The sequence below is a fragment of the Eulemur rufifrons genome, chromosome 8, assembly GCF_041146395.1.
Source record: "Eulemur rufifrons isolate Redbay chromosome 8, OSU_ERuf_1, whole genome shotgun sequence".
Classification (NCBI taxonomy): Eukaryota; Metazoa; Chordata; class Mammalia; order Primates; family Lemuridae; genus Eulemur; species Eulemur rufifrons.
This window is the reverse complement of record NC_090990.1, coordinates 120263525-120280309: the sequence shown is the minus strand read 5'-3', so window position 1 is coordinate 120280309 and position 16785 is coordinate 120263525. Positions and strand designations below refer to the sequence as shown.

At 32.2% G+C, this 16785-nt stretch overlaps 1 protein-coding gene across 4 annotated transcripts in view; it reads right to left on the bottom strand.

The window, feature by feature from the left end:
- COL11A1 (collagen type XI alpha 1 chain) overlaps positions 1 to 16785 on the bottom strand; it is a 200556-nt gene that overhangs the window by 22150 nt on the left and 161621 nt on the right. For all 4 annotated transcript variants that reach the window (XM_069479087.1, XM_069479089.1, XM_069479086.1 and 1 more), the window contains 7 exons: positions 16447 to 16554; positions 13920 to 13973; positions 13237 to 13290; positions 12134 to 12187; positions 1990 to 2043; positions 1733 to 1840; positions 1197 to 1250 (listed from right to left, as the gene is read on the bottom strand). In XM_069479087.1, the coding sequence (XP_069335188.1) occupies positions 1197 to 1250; positions 1733 to 1840; positions 1990 to 2043; positions 12134 to 12187; positions 13237 to 13290; positions 13920 to 13973; positions 16447 to 16554 (486 nt within the window). The remainder of the gene's footprint in view (positions 1 to 1196; positions 1251 to 1732; positions 1841 to 1989; positions 2044 to 12133; positions 12188 to 13236; positions 13291 to 13919; positions 13974 to 16446; positions 16555 to 16785) is intronic.

Here is a 16785-nt window from a genome sequence, read left to right as displayed (position 1 = left end):
ATCTAAGGAGAATATTTGTAAGTATCGGCGCAGATGTGGAACTGGTCCTGCTTCAATCAAGGCCTGTTCCTATGCTGATGAGGCACTGTGCATCGTTGCTAATCTTCTGCTTGAAGTCAACCAAGATCTGATAACTTTAGTTACTACATAAGTTATCCTTAATTTTTTCAGTAAAATTTTAAATGTAATCTCATTAACACTGATGAAATATTTGGCAGATATATTAAAGAAAATTGGTGTGGCATCTTTATTGAGTAGTCAAAATTCTTCCTGAATAATTAAGATTGTGAATTCAGTTTTGATGGCTTTCTGAGTATGTATATATCTCTGAGATAACTGATATGTTCAAGATAAGAGGAATTTGAATAAAATTTAAATTACTATATAGAGGGATTCGACTGTTTAAGCTAACATGCATCACACATGCACAGTGTGCTATGTGTATTGTTTGCTGTTTTGATTAATCACTTCATTTCTGGACAATGAAGTTCAAATATCTCTACCAAGAAATAGAATCTGTTTATACAGCAAACAAGTCACCTAGTAAGTAATAATTTTAAAGAGCAAGTCTTTCATTCTCACTTTCTGCCCAAATTTTGTAGCAAGGAGAGCCTTGGATCCTATAATAAACTCTTATCTATGAATAGTATGCTGGTCAACAAAATGCTTTCTTGCATTTCTCAAGCATGCGATTTGTACATAGAGTTTACGATAGTGACCAAGCTTCAGTGTTGTAAGAATCATCTTTCTTCACTGACGGGGTTTATTGTTTTATATTTCAGCCCATATGACTCATAAAAAGAACAATTTATTTGGTCAAGAAATCACTGTATGTGTGTGCCAGCATTACTCTTTTAAATGTAGTGCCAGGAAACTAAGTGTAACTGCATGCATTTGGGGAAACTGCCCATACTAGGAAAAGGACTGGCTGGGTCATTAGTGGCATTTTATTCAGAGTGGAAATATTTTTCTTTTTCAATCAAATGGTGCAAGAAAGGAAAAATCTTCTGATCAAGTAGCCTATTTACCACATACCTATCAGGATCATTTTTATCTTTTCAAGTATAAGTAATATACTTTCTGGAAAATTGCACAAAATATAAAATAATTTGACAGCTAAAATGTCAAAAATTCTAGCTTATAAACAATTTTGTTTTAGAAATTGTCTCTTAAATGATGAAAAAGATCCTACTCACCAGAGGTCCAGGTGGTCCATCTTGGCCTGCAGCTCCAGGAAGACCTTGTTCTCCCTACAGAAAATACAGATGATTGATTTTTTTAATTACAAAAGAATACATATTTCTTCATTTTTGAAAATTTTGGAAATACAAAAAGGAAGAAAGAAAACATCACCTATGAATTCCACCATATGGAGAGCATCTAGAAATATTATAAGCAATTTTGTGTCTTTTTATTGTGTGTATATGTCCATATGCACATACATACCCATATATATGTATATACATATACGTACAAACACTTTATATCATTGAGATCTAAGGGTTTAGTTTTCTATTCTTCCTTTATTAATGTTTCATCATAAACTTATTAAATAAATGACATGCTTAAATATTTTAAGAGTATCTGATTTTATGTATAATATTTACTGAATTCCCATAAAAACATCCCCGCAATAACTTATGAAATAATGCTAACATAAATACCTTCATTAACAACTTTTTTAGAAATAAATGTTATTTTCAAAATAGTATCTTTCAGCACAGGTGCTCACCACAGGGCCAGGAATTCCCCGAAGACCTTCTGGACCAGGCTTTCCGGCAGGTCCCTGGGGACCGACTGGGCCAGTTTTTCCAGGAGGACCTTCGGCACCTGCTTCTCCCTGTTAGGCAATAAGACATGTGAACACATGAATAATGAGAAAATATTTTGTTATTTATTAAATGTATTAGAATAAATATTGTCTGATGTATGCATGAGATTTTCAAACATAATATCTGTTATATATGTAAATATGTGTATGTATTTTACCTTAGCACCTTTTTCACCCTGTCTTCCCTCTGCCCCTGCGGCTCCAGGAGGACCCTATAAAAATAAAATTGCATTTAAAAATGCATCACATATAAAAGTAATGAAACTGAGAACTTATTTATAAATACTCCAATTTAATTTGTAACAGACTAACAAATTGTTGTTTGCTATTGCTATTGGGTTTAAAACACGACGAGTAAAAACAAATCCCCTTTTAAGTATCAACTTCACACACCGAGTAGACTACACATAATCACTTCACACCAACGTAAGGAAACAGTAAAAATAAAGTTTCCAAAGAAATATGAATTAAAAGTCACCCTTAGTGTGTTAAATACTCGGATATCATTTTTGTTAGTAGAGATTAACCGAATTTATCAGATTTCACTTCCATCCTTATTGTGTTTTGAGAGTCACTCCTTACTTAATCTTAGAACATCCATATGTTTTCATATTCTTATAAGATCATGTTCCAACTAAAGAAACATTTTAAATCATCATGGTCAACAGATATAGTATTTTCATTTTCTGCAACTACATAATTCATATAAATCAAGAGCATTGAAACTGCTATCACTTTTTAAAACCTAGTATTGGAGAAAAAACAGAAAAAAAAAAATCTCTTACATTGAAGATGTCATCCAGAAGCATAAGTACAGTAAGATTAAAAAAGAAACTTAATGAGGTCCAAGAAATTGTTTTATATTTTTTCCCAGACCCTCTTGTTTTCCATTTATTTAATTTTCATGATAAATTGTACCCAAGATCATTAACTGAGATTGCGGCTGAAGGTTGGTGTTAATTGGTGAGAATAAAGTAAGACAGGAGGATGACTTTCTCTTTTTCAGATGCTATATTAATATTTTAATGGTGAATACATGTCAGTCTTTCATATATGGTCTTTTAAATTCACATTTAATAAGAGTATCCAGGACTTCATCAAACGCAGAGAATTCCATGAACTCATTTCATCTCTGAGTCAGCAAAGACATCTTTAGCAATTATTTTCTGCATATCATCCCTGTAACCTCATCTGTTATTAGACATTCAATGTACCTCAAACCCAAAGATAAGAAATGTATAAATTCTATATGCAGTTTCTTGAGGAGGCAGCAATATGCTAATAATAACAAACTTCAAAGTGAATTTCTTTTCAATTTCATACTATTTATGCAGGAGGAATTCTGTATTGAAGCACAGATTTCAAATTTTTCCTAATGTTAAAATGTTTAGCCATAAATTATCTTGGTGTTATATTTAAAATACTAACTTATGCAAAGTAGATAAATAAAACAAGCAAAATTGTTACTACTTTGGAAATAGGAATAATGAAATTCAACAGAATAATAGCTTTTCATTATTTGATGAAGGTTTTTCCTTAAATTAGTGACATAAGTTTATGTGCTTTTAACCTCAAAAGGTTGCATTTATACACATGAATTTTATAGTAGAGATTTATCAGTATGTTGCTTTAACAAAAGCAAGCCATTCACTGTCTAAAAACAAAACAAAAACACCACCTTTACTCCAAAGTAGAAAAGACAATCCAAACTTGAAGAGCCCAGAAAATTTTAGCACAAATAAATTACAACACAACCACAAAATTGTCATTAAAATAAAGGGCTTCTCCACCCCAAAAGAATTTCTTCCTTATGTGAATAAACATCTATCATGGTAGAAATTCCTACTAAATGACTTTGTTCTCTTCTTTTTCTCATTCCCCCAGTTTTATTTATTCCTTATATATTCTTTCCAGATGACAAAAAGAAAAAATTTAAGAAAAACTAGGATGAAAGCAAGTAACACACTTTTTGTAGGAGAGTGGAAAGTTTCCGTTGGAAAAAAACTCCTAACACCTGCTGTAGTTTGACTATGTCCCCAAAAAAGCATGTGTCGGAAACTTAATCCCCACTGCAACAGTGTTGAGAGGTGGAGCGTAATGGGAGTTATGAATATTTAGGTCATGAGGGCTCCACGGATTATAATGCCTGTTATAAAATGGCTTGAGGCTGCAAGTTCGATTTCTTGCTCAATCTTGTCCTCTCTTTCTTCTTTCACCATGGTTGACCCTGCAAGAAGGCCCTCGCAAAATGTGGTCCCTCAGTCTTGGACTTTCCAGCCTCCAGAACCATGAGCCAGTAAATTTTTGTTCATTCTAAATAACCTAGTCTGTGTATTCTGTTGTAACAGCACAAAACAAACAAAGATGAGACTATGGACACATTCTTGTCTTAATCATTTGTTTCGCACATGTTTGCATAAACAGAGGGGCAAAGAGTGAATCTACTGAGCTGCTTGCTGTGCTTCCATGAAGCAATGAGTGTTCTTACTGGAAAATGCTTCATGAAAACATGACACAATAAAACAGGCCCTAGTTAATTCTCTACAAGTAGTCGGTATTGCAATAGATTTTCCTACCCATGAGAAATATTCTTCATATAATATATCAATATAATCTTTCCACTTCAAGTTTTATTATACCATATGATTATCTATATAATTTATACATTCTTCCACTCACGTTGCAAACATTTAAATACTCCTTATGCTCCAGAAATGTGCTATGCATGTAGAATACAAACAAAAATATAAAACCAAAACCCTAAGGAATTCATGAAATTTGGTTACAAAGACAAATATAAAAATTAACAAATACAGGACATTGTAAAATATACAAAGATGAGGTAGGTGTACAAAATAGGTACAGTGATCCAGTTTGGGAGTAGAGATTTTCCTAAAAATCTAATCTCTGATCTGAATCTTACAGTGTAGATAGATGAGGGAGGGATGTTTGTTTCTTACACTTTACCTTCTGACACTCACATGCATGCTTAAAAGCATGTGGATGGAAAGTACACAACACTCTTTAGGGAGCTGCTGGTAGTTCAGTCAGGCTATTAGTGAAGAGTCTGTGCATCTGTGTAGGTGTACAGAGGCAGAACATCAGGGTGCGTAATTACTAACGTGTGGTGGCTTGAAGAGTTGAAGAGCAAAGAGGAAAATTGGAGAAAGACAAGGACTTGAGGGGAAATACTGACTAAATGTTAGCAAAATGAACTATGCCAAGTTTAGTATAAGTTAAATAATTTGGGTAAATATTTTCACACATATTAAATGAACAAGTGTTCTCACTTTTCACATTAAAAAATTAGGACAGTTTCTTCCAAACAATGTTAAAACTCATTAATATTTAGCATATTTAAAAACTAAAGTTAAATAAATGTAATTCAGGATTTTTCAGAATCTTAATACCCTTCTTGAACAATGAATCTCCAAGATGGGTGTACAATCTGCAATGGTTCCCAATTTAAATGCAGACTTTGTTTTCATAATGATTTTCCTTGGGAGGCATAGTTTTCTACCAAACAGAAATTTTAGAGAATTTATAATTTATTTTATTATTACAATGTATTTTCTACCTATACATTTATAAAAGAATTTTTCAAGAACCTTTGTAAAAGCAAATGTCTGAATTTATAATTGGAATTAATAATGTATATATTTCTCTAATACTATAAATGTATGTGTATATACACATACACACTATGCATATATAGGGTGTATATACATTAATATATATACATGCACTATGTGTTATATGTATTGTGTGTGTATATATAAAGTTAAAGCTTCATTTGTCTTTGTAATCAATTAATAATAACAGTTATTGTTTTAATTTTTCATTGTGAACTTTCCTTTGGCAATATGAACTGAACTCCTTAAAATTCCATTACTATGTGCATTTTCTAGGCTATACTGTTTAAATTATTTTAATCAGCTCTAGAATATTTTTAAATAAAAGGGCATGGAACTAGCTAAAATGATAACTTGAGTATTAAAATTCCATGGCTTACTGATAGAAGCTGCACAAATCTTTTAGTGCCTTAAGGAAATATACATTTATCCTCAAGTATTACAAATGCATGAAAGAAGATACATGTACTACAAATGATAACTAAATTCTCCTCCTTGTTCAATAACTATTAGAATGTTGTTTCTCAGTATCGCTGCCACTCACAACATGGTGATCAATATTCTATCAGGAAGTTTTATTATCATTCTCTTGTAAGATTCACCCACAAAACAAAGTGGTAATTCTTTTGAACACATTTCTAGTTATTGCTACTTCTGCTATGAGATGTAGCAAAATTCTTATTTTTCTGTTGCCTTCAATGTGGGGAAAGTAAGGACACGAGAAATGTTAATTTCCATAAAATATATGCAAAGTTAAAGTAAGACCACATGTTCTAAAGAAAAATAGATTGTAGGCAATTCTGTATTTGACCAAATTTTAAGCCTGTACGTCACGTGTATTATCTTATTTCATAGGAATATCTTCTTGCTATTTTCACGAAAGTGATATTAAATTGACTACTGTATCAGGCATTGCTGTCTGCTGACTGAACCCAAAGGTTTGTAGAGACAATTCTCAATTTAGTTTAAATTCATGGAATTCACTCTTCACTGTACTTCTACAGAATTGGATGCTCTGTGTTCGCCCAGTATATAAACAAAGTGATCTGACTTGTATGTACAGTGCATAAACAGAGTGATCTCACTTTTGTCAGTCTCACTTTAAGTTACCAAATACCACCTTCTCAATTAACTCACTGTTTCATCACTTTATTATTTCTCAAACTGGTCCTAAACCTCGGTTGTTTTGCAAATCCATTTTATTAAAAAATATATGCAGTTATCATGCATTTAAACACTCCCTTTTTTGGCAATATTCTCACAGGAAATTCCTTTACTATATATGCTACATGAGGAATAAATCATGTGAATAACTATAAATTTCAAGAATTACAATATACTGCAATTTCAAAATGTAATTAATATTTTGTATATATTTTGTATGTTTATCACCTAATTAGTTCAGTATTATTGATCATTGTAAAACTCTAATGACAAAGCAAAATTCAACAATAAAGTCTACTTAAGAAGTTATTATTAACACACTTTCCTTTCACTTCTACAATTGTGAAATTATATGAAAATATTTCAATCTTTCTGTTACCTACATGTTTTATTTAATACTAAGATTCTTTATTTTATAAGTAATACTACAATTTAAAACTCTTAGTCAATGTTTAATAGCATCCACTGTTTGAACAGCTGATAAATTCAGGCAATAGGCTTGGTACTTTAAATATACATTTTATTAACTTAATTTATTCCTCACTTCATCATTGATAATTAATTATTATGCAAAATGAGAAAACTGAGATGAAAAGAAATTAACTTATTCCAAGTTACATTTTTAGGTAAGCAAAATAAGGATTTAAAACCATTTCTGTCTGATTCTAATGCAACAACATTCTGGACTACTTGGTGCTAATATTAAGATGCAAAGAGTATCAGTTTATAGATTGCAAATTGCCTTAGTAAATAATTTGTGGTTTAATTTTTTTTCTTTTTAGTTAAACCACCTATTTGCTTAGGCTAAGATAGAGCTATCGACTAAATTAACTAGTTTGGTTGGCAATAATATAAAAGAGTGCATGCATTAATTGTTAGTGTTGACAGGAAAAAAAAATCACAGTTTTAATAATAAGATTATTAACATTAATTTTTCACACCAGTACAATATGTTTTACTCTGATGAAGAAAATAGATTATTGTGTAAAACAGATTAGCTCAATTAAGCATGCCAGTTTATCCAAACCTAGTATAGGAAACAATTTAACACATTGTGTTAAATAGCTTTCAAGTTCAATTTAATGATGCCACGTTTAAAAGAGAAAAATCTGCATATTATTGCTCAATCAGGCTGACCTAAGGTTTATTTTTCTTCTATATCAAAGTGGATGTGAATAGCTTTGTAAGCAATGCATAGTCATCACACTTCTCATGTCATTAATAATTCATGGATACAAAGACTTCTAAGTTTGTTTATAAAGTGACTAGAATGGATTAAAAATAGCTCATCATATTTGTATAAATTGTTATTTAAAAAGAGAGGACAGAACATTGCTAAAAATTTTTATGAAGTTATTTTAAAATAATTTATCAAAAATCAAAGAGTGAACTCCACTAGAGCATTTTGTAATATTACCAAAGAATAAAATGATTAAAGAATGACTCAGTTAAGTATTTCATTACCTTAGGCTCTCAACATAAAAATGTATGACATAATACAGTGCAGTATCAGTAAATCAGAAACTTCCTACATGCTACTTGAAACTACTGCAATCCACTTTCTCACACAGAGATAACTACCACCCTAAATAGTTGTTAGTCATTGCCTAACTTTTCTGTATCATTTTTACCAGTCATGTTTGAATGTTAAACATGTTTTAAAGTATTTTTGCATATTACATAAATGAAACCATATCTTTTCCAGTTCAACATTTTATATAGATGTTATATAGAAATACAAACACACCTATATATGTGTATCTATATATTCTGCTTGATATTAGTTTTTTGAGATTCATCTGTTGATCCATGCATCTGTAATGCATTCATTTTTATTGCTATGAACTATTTAAGTTTATGAACGTACCTCAATGCATTTATTTTTTTTTCTAGAGTTTTACTATGAACAAGGATAATATAACCATTCGGTTTTTGTTTGTTTGTTTGTTTTTCTAAGACAGAGTCCCACTCTGTCTCCCAGGCTAGAGTGAAGTGGCATCATCCTAGCTCACTGCAACCTCAAACTCCTTGGCTCAAGAGAACCTCCAGCTGGAGTAGCTGGGACTACAGGTCCATACCACCAAACTTGGCTAATTTTTCTTTTTTTGTAGAGTTGGGTGTCTCACTCTTGCTCAGGCTGATCTCGAACTCCTGACCTCAAGTGATCCTCCCACCTTGGCCTCCCCAGAGTGCTAGGATTAGAGGCATGAGTCACCATGCCTGTCCTGAATAAGCATTCTTATATGTGAGTTTTGGTGACCATGTGCAATATATCACCTAGATATGCACTTAGAAATAGAAATACCAGTTGCTAGGAAAAATTCATGTTATATTTTATTAGATGACATAGAATTATTTCCCTAAAGGGGTTGTACCACAGAACTCGCAGCTGGTGTGTATGATAATCTCCATTGTTTTTGAAAATATCCTTTCTAGTATTTAGTTTGTCAGAGTAAATTTTTACCAAATGGTGGATATGAGATGGTATCTTAATGTGATTTTTAGCACACATTTTCTTGATTTCTACAAATAAGAAATTTGTGGGGCATTTGTGTCAAATAACTTCTCACATCTTTTGTTTTTTTCTTTTTTCCTTTTTTTCCTTGTTAATTTGAAAGAACTACTTAGGTATTCTGGAAAATGATTCTATTCAAATTTTCTCTATGTTAGAAATATTTTTTCCTAGTTAGATCTTTTTATTCAATGTCATTTCAGTATTTTTGGATAAACAGAAAATTTTTAAATTGTAATTTATTTGATACATCAATCTATTCCTTTCTGATTACACCTATGTGACCAGAATTTATGACTAGAAGTAAAAAATTTATTCTCCAATAATTTTTGCTAAAATATTCCAAAATTTAGCTTTCACATATGACAATAACACAATTGGAATTGAGTTTTGTGAATAGAGATTGGTAAGGTCTATTTTATGTTTTTTTTTTAATAGAAAATTAACTCTCAGAGCACAATTTATTCAATATTCTATCCATTTTCTATTGATGTGCAATGTTTAATTTGTCACAAATGAGGTTAATGTATATCCTTATGTCTTTTTTGGGCTCTCTCTTCAATGAGACCATTGTCTATATATTCATAAGATCAATTATAACTCTGCAAATACATTGTCTTAAATACTACTCAACTCATTGATGCACTTAAACATATTTTTATTTTTTCAAGTATTTTTATTTCTTTTAATTAGAATAGTTAATCAGATTGTCTAGTTAGAAATATTGGCAAAAAAGGGTGTGACATGATTTTCCTATTCTCTAATTATATCTCATATTTAAATCTAAAGAAGAAACTTACCAATTGCTTTCAACTTATCAATATTGTGTAATCTTTAATTTTGAATTAAAAAATTCATTGGTTATGCTTCATATTCTTAAAGCCACAATGACTAAATTTTAGAGCGTATAGTATGTTTCATTAATGTGCTATTAATATTTTATTATAACTAATTATTTCTAATATATGAAAATGCATTCATATTCTCATTATAAAGAGAAAAGAATTAAGAATTAAAGATTAATTAATGTTCTTAAATTATATCTCATCTCACTAGCAAATGCAGAGGTCTAATCCAGGTATAAATGAATAAGAATGCAAATACATGAGCATTCCACTACACAACACTGCCTCAGAGTTGTAGAACAAAGATATAAATTAAATCTCTGTATGTGTGCTGAATTTTCTATGACATTTTCTCAATTCTAGAATCGAATGGTAGTCTTTCTGTAAGTTGGAGTCATCCATTAAAATTATAAATGTTGATAATTATCCATTATGATAAAGATAAAAAGTTTGTTACATTATATTAGCAAGATTAAAAAATTAGTAAATATGAATGGAAACATTTTAAAGTTTACAATAGCATCAATAGTGTCAACATTAACTATTATACCAAAATACTCGGTTTTATACAATAGCTTAATATGTTTTAAAATATGATATTTTTATGTAATAGTTATGTTATAGACTTATGCATCAGTTTTAATAATAATCATATTATTAATCCAAAAGGGGCACGTGATACACTGGTTCACACCTATGTTTTTTTTCATGTTTCTATTAATAGTCTCTAGTAAATTGTTTTTATTCATTTACTTTTTTAAAAATTTCAAAAGTATTCAGTTGTTTTCAAAATGAGTAATTCCCATGACCCACCACTGTATGGCTGAAGAAATGAATTCATCCTAAAACTCTGTCACCATGTTGAGAATCCATGCCAGATATCAAATGGTAATTAGCTAAATTTAATAAAAATTATAAATGGGTAATTTGTTTGACATATATTAAAGTGAAACTCTCAGCTGAGAGTTTGCCTTTCAAAAGGTCTGACATACTGGAATAGATATCTATGCTACCAGACAGTTTTAAGGGCTGTCAGACTGCAAGCAGAAAGAGGCCAACTGATCTCAAAAATCATATTATACTTTGTAACTATTTTCTAAGACTAACAGCCCAATTTATCCCAATTTTGGAATAAATTTATTTCTACTAAGGCCATGCTTTGGGGTTTTAGACAATAATAACAACAACAGGTAGGGTAAAAAGGTATTTGGTGAATGAAAAGTAAATTATATTAAAAGAAAATATTTATTACACAATAAATTCATTTCTGCCAAAGAGGAATGTTCGCTTGTAAATGTTGATTCAAACTTGTATTGCTGAGAAACAAAAATAAAACTTACTCACATTCTATGTTCAATATGAGGATGTTCAGTGGGAAAAATTCCCTTAAATTCCTAATATTAGAAAACAGAAGTGGCTCCCATTTCTCTATGACTTTGGATTACTGAAGAGGGAATCATCCCAAGAAACATATTGTGATGTTTGGTACATATTTTTTTCATGAATAAGTTGGAAAATAGACCAAAGGAGGTACAGGAGGACACTGTAAAATGATATAGCTGCAAGAGGCAGGTCTACAGAGACAGCTTTATTATGAAAATAGTACAACAGTAAGGAAGGACAGTAAAGTAAGTCTCTTTGTGTCTACTGTGGCCAATATTTTGAACAATAACTATTCATTTATATTTTGCTATAGCCCTTCATTAAAATGTTTCTAAGTCAGAGAAGTCTAACAATGCAAAGCAATTTAACATTATATACGGATTCCTGAGCTCATTCCACTGACGCTGCATTCAGGCTTTTGCAATGTTTTAAGCTAGCACTGGACTATAGAGTTAATGTTCAGGGGACCACTAGAGTCTTTTTTAATAGTCTACCACATTTGCCCAGAGAGGAGATCTAAGCACAGAGAAGTGGAAAACTCCATAAGTAGGAGTTTGTTCTTTTTATTTTTATTGTGACAGTGAAATGGTTAAAATATGTTCTATTTTAGTAATTACTTTGACACATTTAAGAAATTATTCTCTAGGACTTATGATATTTTTGGCATCCTTGCAACATGCTGCCTACAGCTTACATACATTACATAAATTTATACATATGGTGAATAATGAGTAGATGTTTCAAATACAGAATTAAAGAAACTTACTCTTTTTCCAGGAGGACCTGGTGGACCAGCTTCACCAGACGGACCAGGAGGACCCTATAAAATGTGAAAAATACCTTTTAAGGAATTGGACATTATTTTCTAGCCCACATAATTATTTGAAATCTAGACTAAAACCAACTTGCTTCATTCCCACACATCTATCTTTCCTGGAAAATCTCAGCCCCACTTCAGATCTCTAAACTTCCTCTAGATATCTATAATTAGAAATGATAAATTCATACGGTAAAATTCTTCATAACTAGAAGAAAGTCAATCAAATACCCCCTAGGAAAACCTGTGTCCTTTTACAAAGTGCTAATTTATATCTTGTAAGCATCCAACAGGCATGCTAATTGATACAAAATATGGTTAATAATTCTACTCATATCACATGTGAAGTGAAACACAAGTGAAACCATAATACTATTACCTTTAAATTTCTTCTTGTACAACACTAGCATTTTTATGCCAAGGTGTACACAACAGGCTAGGATATGATTCTCAAGTCTAATCTACACAGAATAAGCTTACATCTCTGACAGCAAGTAGCCAGTGGGAATGGCCCTAGAGAGAAAATTGTGTTGGGGGACAGGTATCTTTGGCTCCTGCTTAAGTTAAGGACCTCCCTTACTTCCTCCCTAAATATAAAAACATGTGGCCAAAGCACATTTCTGTGTCATTCCCAAATAGTAACCAAAGAAGGCCTATACTATGCAGAGTTCATTAAGTTTGAAATTGAAATAATTCATTGCTAATGACAGGCCAATAACTTGGCTTTATTCCTTTCAGTATTATTTGTTTTTGAAATAATTTTTTGTTATCCAATACAAATGATACATAGCTGAATTTGATATAGTATGACAAAATCATTACTGTAATAAGACTACATTTTTTATTATGAAGAATTTCCTTATATTTATTAGTTTACATCAAGTGAACATTCGATGAACATTGACTTTTAACTGGAATTCAAACACCTTTGATAAAGTTTTTCAGAAAAATGTAAACACACACATTTGTGCTTTTGCAAGGCTGATCATTTCTGATTATTTCTTCAAAATGCTTTGAGACTATGTAGAGATTTAAAAGATAGATTTACTCACTGGTTGACCAGGATCTCCGTCTTCACCCTTGTCACCACCAACACCATCTTGACCCTATTATAGGCAATAGAAAATGAAACCAGATACATCTCACCATTAAGTTATTTTTATCAGAGAAAAAAGATATGGTGGACTATCTTGGGATAAATTAATAGATGAAAAAATGAAAATATTATTTTTTTAATATTATGGTACTTCTCACTCTATCCCTAAAAAAATTTATGAAATTGCTACTATATGCAGTTTTAAATATAGTTCACTCTTGATATAGGGAAAGGAAGAAGCTGTAATCAGTGTACAAGGCCAGTGCATCCTCTTACCATGAACAAATATGGTGCAGTTTGAAAGCGGATTTGCATTATACAAGAGACTGAGAGAAAAGCAAAGATCCAGTAACTTTCAATAATAATAATGCTGCTATTCAGACAATTTGTTTGTACAGCCCAACAAAGTCTAGAAAACTAATCCAAATGAAGAACATAATCTTGCAATGTAGGCTTAATAGTACCCAACTATACCAATTTTCTTATAGTTGTGATTACTGTGTATGTTTTTTTTTTCTTTCTGTTTTTGGCATTCTATTTAAGTATTAAAATAATTAAGAATTTTCTCTAATTATTAACAATAGAGACACTGAGAACATTCCCAACAAAATCATGCCTTTATTTTTCCATGATACTTACTGCAGGCCCAGGTTCCCCAGGAGGACCAGGATCTCCGGGAAAACCAACAGGACCCTAGAATGATGTTTTTAAAGGAAAAGAAATAAATGAAAAATGAATTTTTATGAAGTTATGATATTCTGAAGTATTAGAGGTTAAAGTCATGGCAAAACCTGGTAAAAATATTTCTCTTCTTCTGCTAGAAAATTTCTAAAAGTGACATCATCTGAAAACGCTTCTGAATATACACAATGATAAAAAGTCTGCTTTACCAACTTTGGGCCAGAGTCTCACGATTTCTAATCCTTCTAAGAAACCTCTAAAATGAGTTTGGCACTAAAAAATGGCACTTCATTTTACTTTTTTTCATGTATAAAAATGTTTATTGCAGCATTGTTTGTAATAATGACAAATTGGAAACAGTCCAAATATCAGTCAACAGTTGAATTGATAAAGAAATTGTAGAATATTCTTATAATGAAAAATAACAAAGCAATGAAATAAATGGCTAGATCTGTATCTAGCAGAATGAATAAATTGCAAAAAGGTAATGTTACCTTAAAAGGTACAAGTTATGTAATGATACATGCTATATAGCATGCCACTTGCAAAAGGTTTGAAGATATGAAAACTAATACTATATATCACTTATGGATATGGACAAATAAATAAATGGAAACAATTATGGGTGTCAACAATAAACATCAAGTTCAGACAGTAAACACTTCTGGTGAAGAAAGTAGGATACCGAGATCGGGGAAGCATTTACTCTGGGACCTCACATTTGTTTGGGATGTTTTGTTGTTTTTACCATTTTAAAGCAAATGCTTTAAATCAGTGGTCACCTTTTAAGAAGGGCATTTTCTTACACCATCATAATACTAATATCAAATCTAACAAAATTATCAATACATTTTGATATCACCTAAAATATGCAGTTCATATTAAATTTCCACAATTGTCTAAAAATATAACTTTTTACATTAGACTTGTACAGATCAGAATCCAAACAAGTGCCACACATTATGCTTTACTTTAATGTCTCTTAAATTTCTTCAAGTGGAAAGCAGGACCTCTTTCCTCTCACCCCCCACCTCCAGCCCTATACACATGCCTCTTTCGTATTTTCCTTAATAGAGAAACTGGATCAGTTGTCCTTTAGACTGTCTCCCATTTTGGATTTATCTGCTTTTCCCTGGTGTCATTTAAATTGTTTCTTTCCCCTGCATATTCCCCACAAAAGAAATGTGTGTGAGATTTGCTTAAATTCAGATTTGAATTTTTTGGCAAGAAAACTTCCTAGGTTATGCTGAATATTCCCATTGTACCAGGCACACTATGTTCTAGTGATGGCAAAATTGATGAAGGTGGATAAAGATGGGGCAGCCTAATCCTTCCATTGCAAGGGGCCCCAACAACATTTTAATAGTGTCAGCCATTGATGATTATTTCTATGTGGGGTGATGATTTTTATTAGAGTTATAAAATGGTATTTTTCTAATTTTACTTTCTTAGACTGAATTCTTCTGTTAAAAAAAAGGATTTTCCTTCTTCTACAAGGGTTAATCATCCTGAAATGTGGTTCACAACAAGAAGGAAGGAAGTACACTTAACTATTTCCTTTTAACTACTAATTTTCAGAATTAGGAGTTGGTGCCCTAATGCTTTCTTTTACAAAAATGGAAAAAAAAAAAAAAAACCTAGCTAAATGTTAAGATTTTGTAAAGCTGGTGGTAAATATTTAACTGTTTTGCTCTTCTCCAAACCCTTCTAAAGTTTTTAATCTGACATGTTTGAACAGAAAAAAAAAACTATTTTGTAAAGGGTTATATACTTAAAATGTTCATATGATATTAAAAAAGATGCTTGATCTAAGCTTTGGGGGGTATAAGTTATGTAAAATTTTAGAAAGCCTATTGAAATTTGTTTAAAAGTAGAATAGAAGGAAGAAAGAAAAAAGCTAAAAAGATAAACCAGGAGCGTGAGACGGCAGGAAGCCAATGTAGCCACACAGCACCAGTGGGGAATGGAGGGAGAACAGTGCTATCCAGTGCCTTGCCCGGGGGAGTCTCTCTGTGCTCCAGGTGCCTTTTTCAGATCAGAAGAGAAAAGAGCAAGCAAGCAAACAACAAAGGTACTAAAAGCTTTCTACAAAGGCCGGACTCAGGAGCAGAGTAGATGCACAGTGAGCTGTGCCCATTTAGGGGCATGAGTCTACAGTAAGTAAGCTACCAGGCCCAAGGAGCTGGCCAAGTGCCTCAGGGGAAATGGTATACCAACATGTGCCTGGAGGGAGCATTGGCAGAAAACTTAAGACCCTAAGGATGCATTCAAGGGATTTCTATTTAGGGACCCGGCTACCCTACTGGTAAGTGCTGAATCTGGATTCAAATTCTGGTTTTCCTGACTCCAGAGTTTCAGCTTTTCAACCCTATTCTGGTCTCCTTGCCTTTCCTCAAGTTTCATCTGAATATGGTTCAGCTTAACTTAATTTATGTTTGATTCTATTGTCAGAAATGTCACTTTAAAGGGAACCGAACTAACATACCGGGTTACCCTTAGGGCCATCGTCACCTGGTGGTCCCTTAGCACCAGGAGGTCCAGCAGCTCCAGGTGGACCAGCTTCACCTTTCTCTCCTCTTTCTCCTTTGGGACCCTATACGATGTCAGAAAAACAATAGTTATCTCACGAGTTTTAAATCAGAGCTTCTTAACCTTGGAACATTGGGCCAGACAATTCTTTGCTGCGGGAGGCTGTCCTGTGCGTTGTAAGATGTCTGACAGTATCTCCGGCCTTTACTAACTAGATGCCAGCAGCTACCACCCTCCAGGTTCACAAACAGAAATGTCTCCAGACATTGACAAATGTTTCCTGGGGCCAAATTCA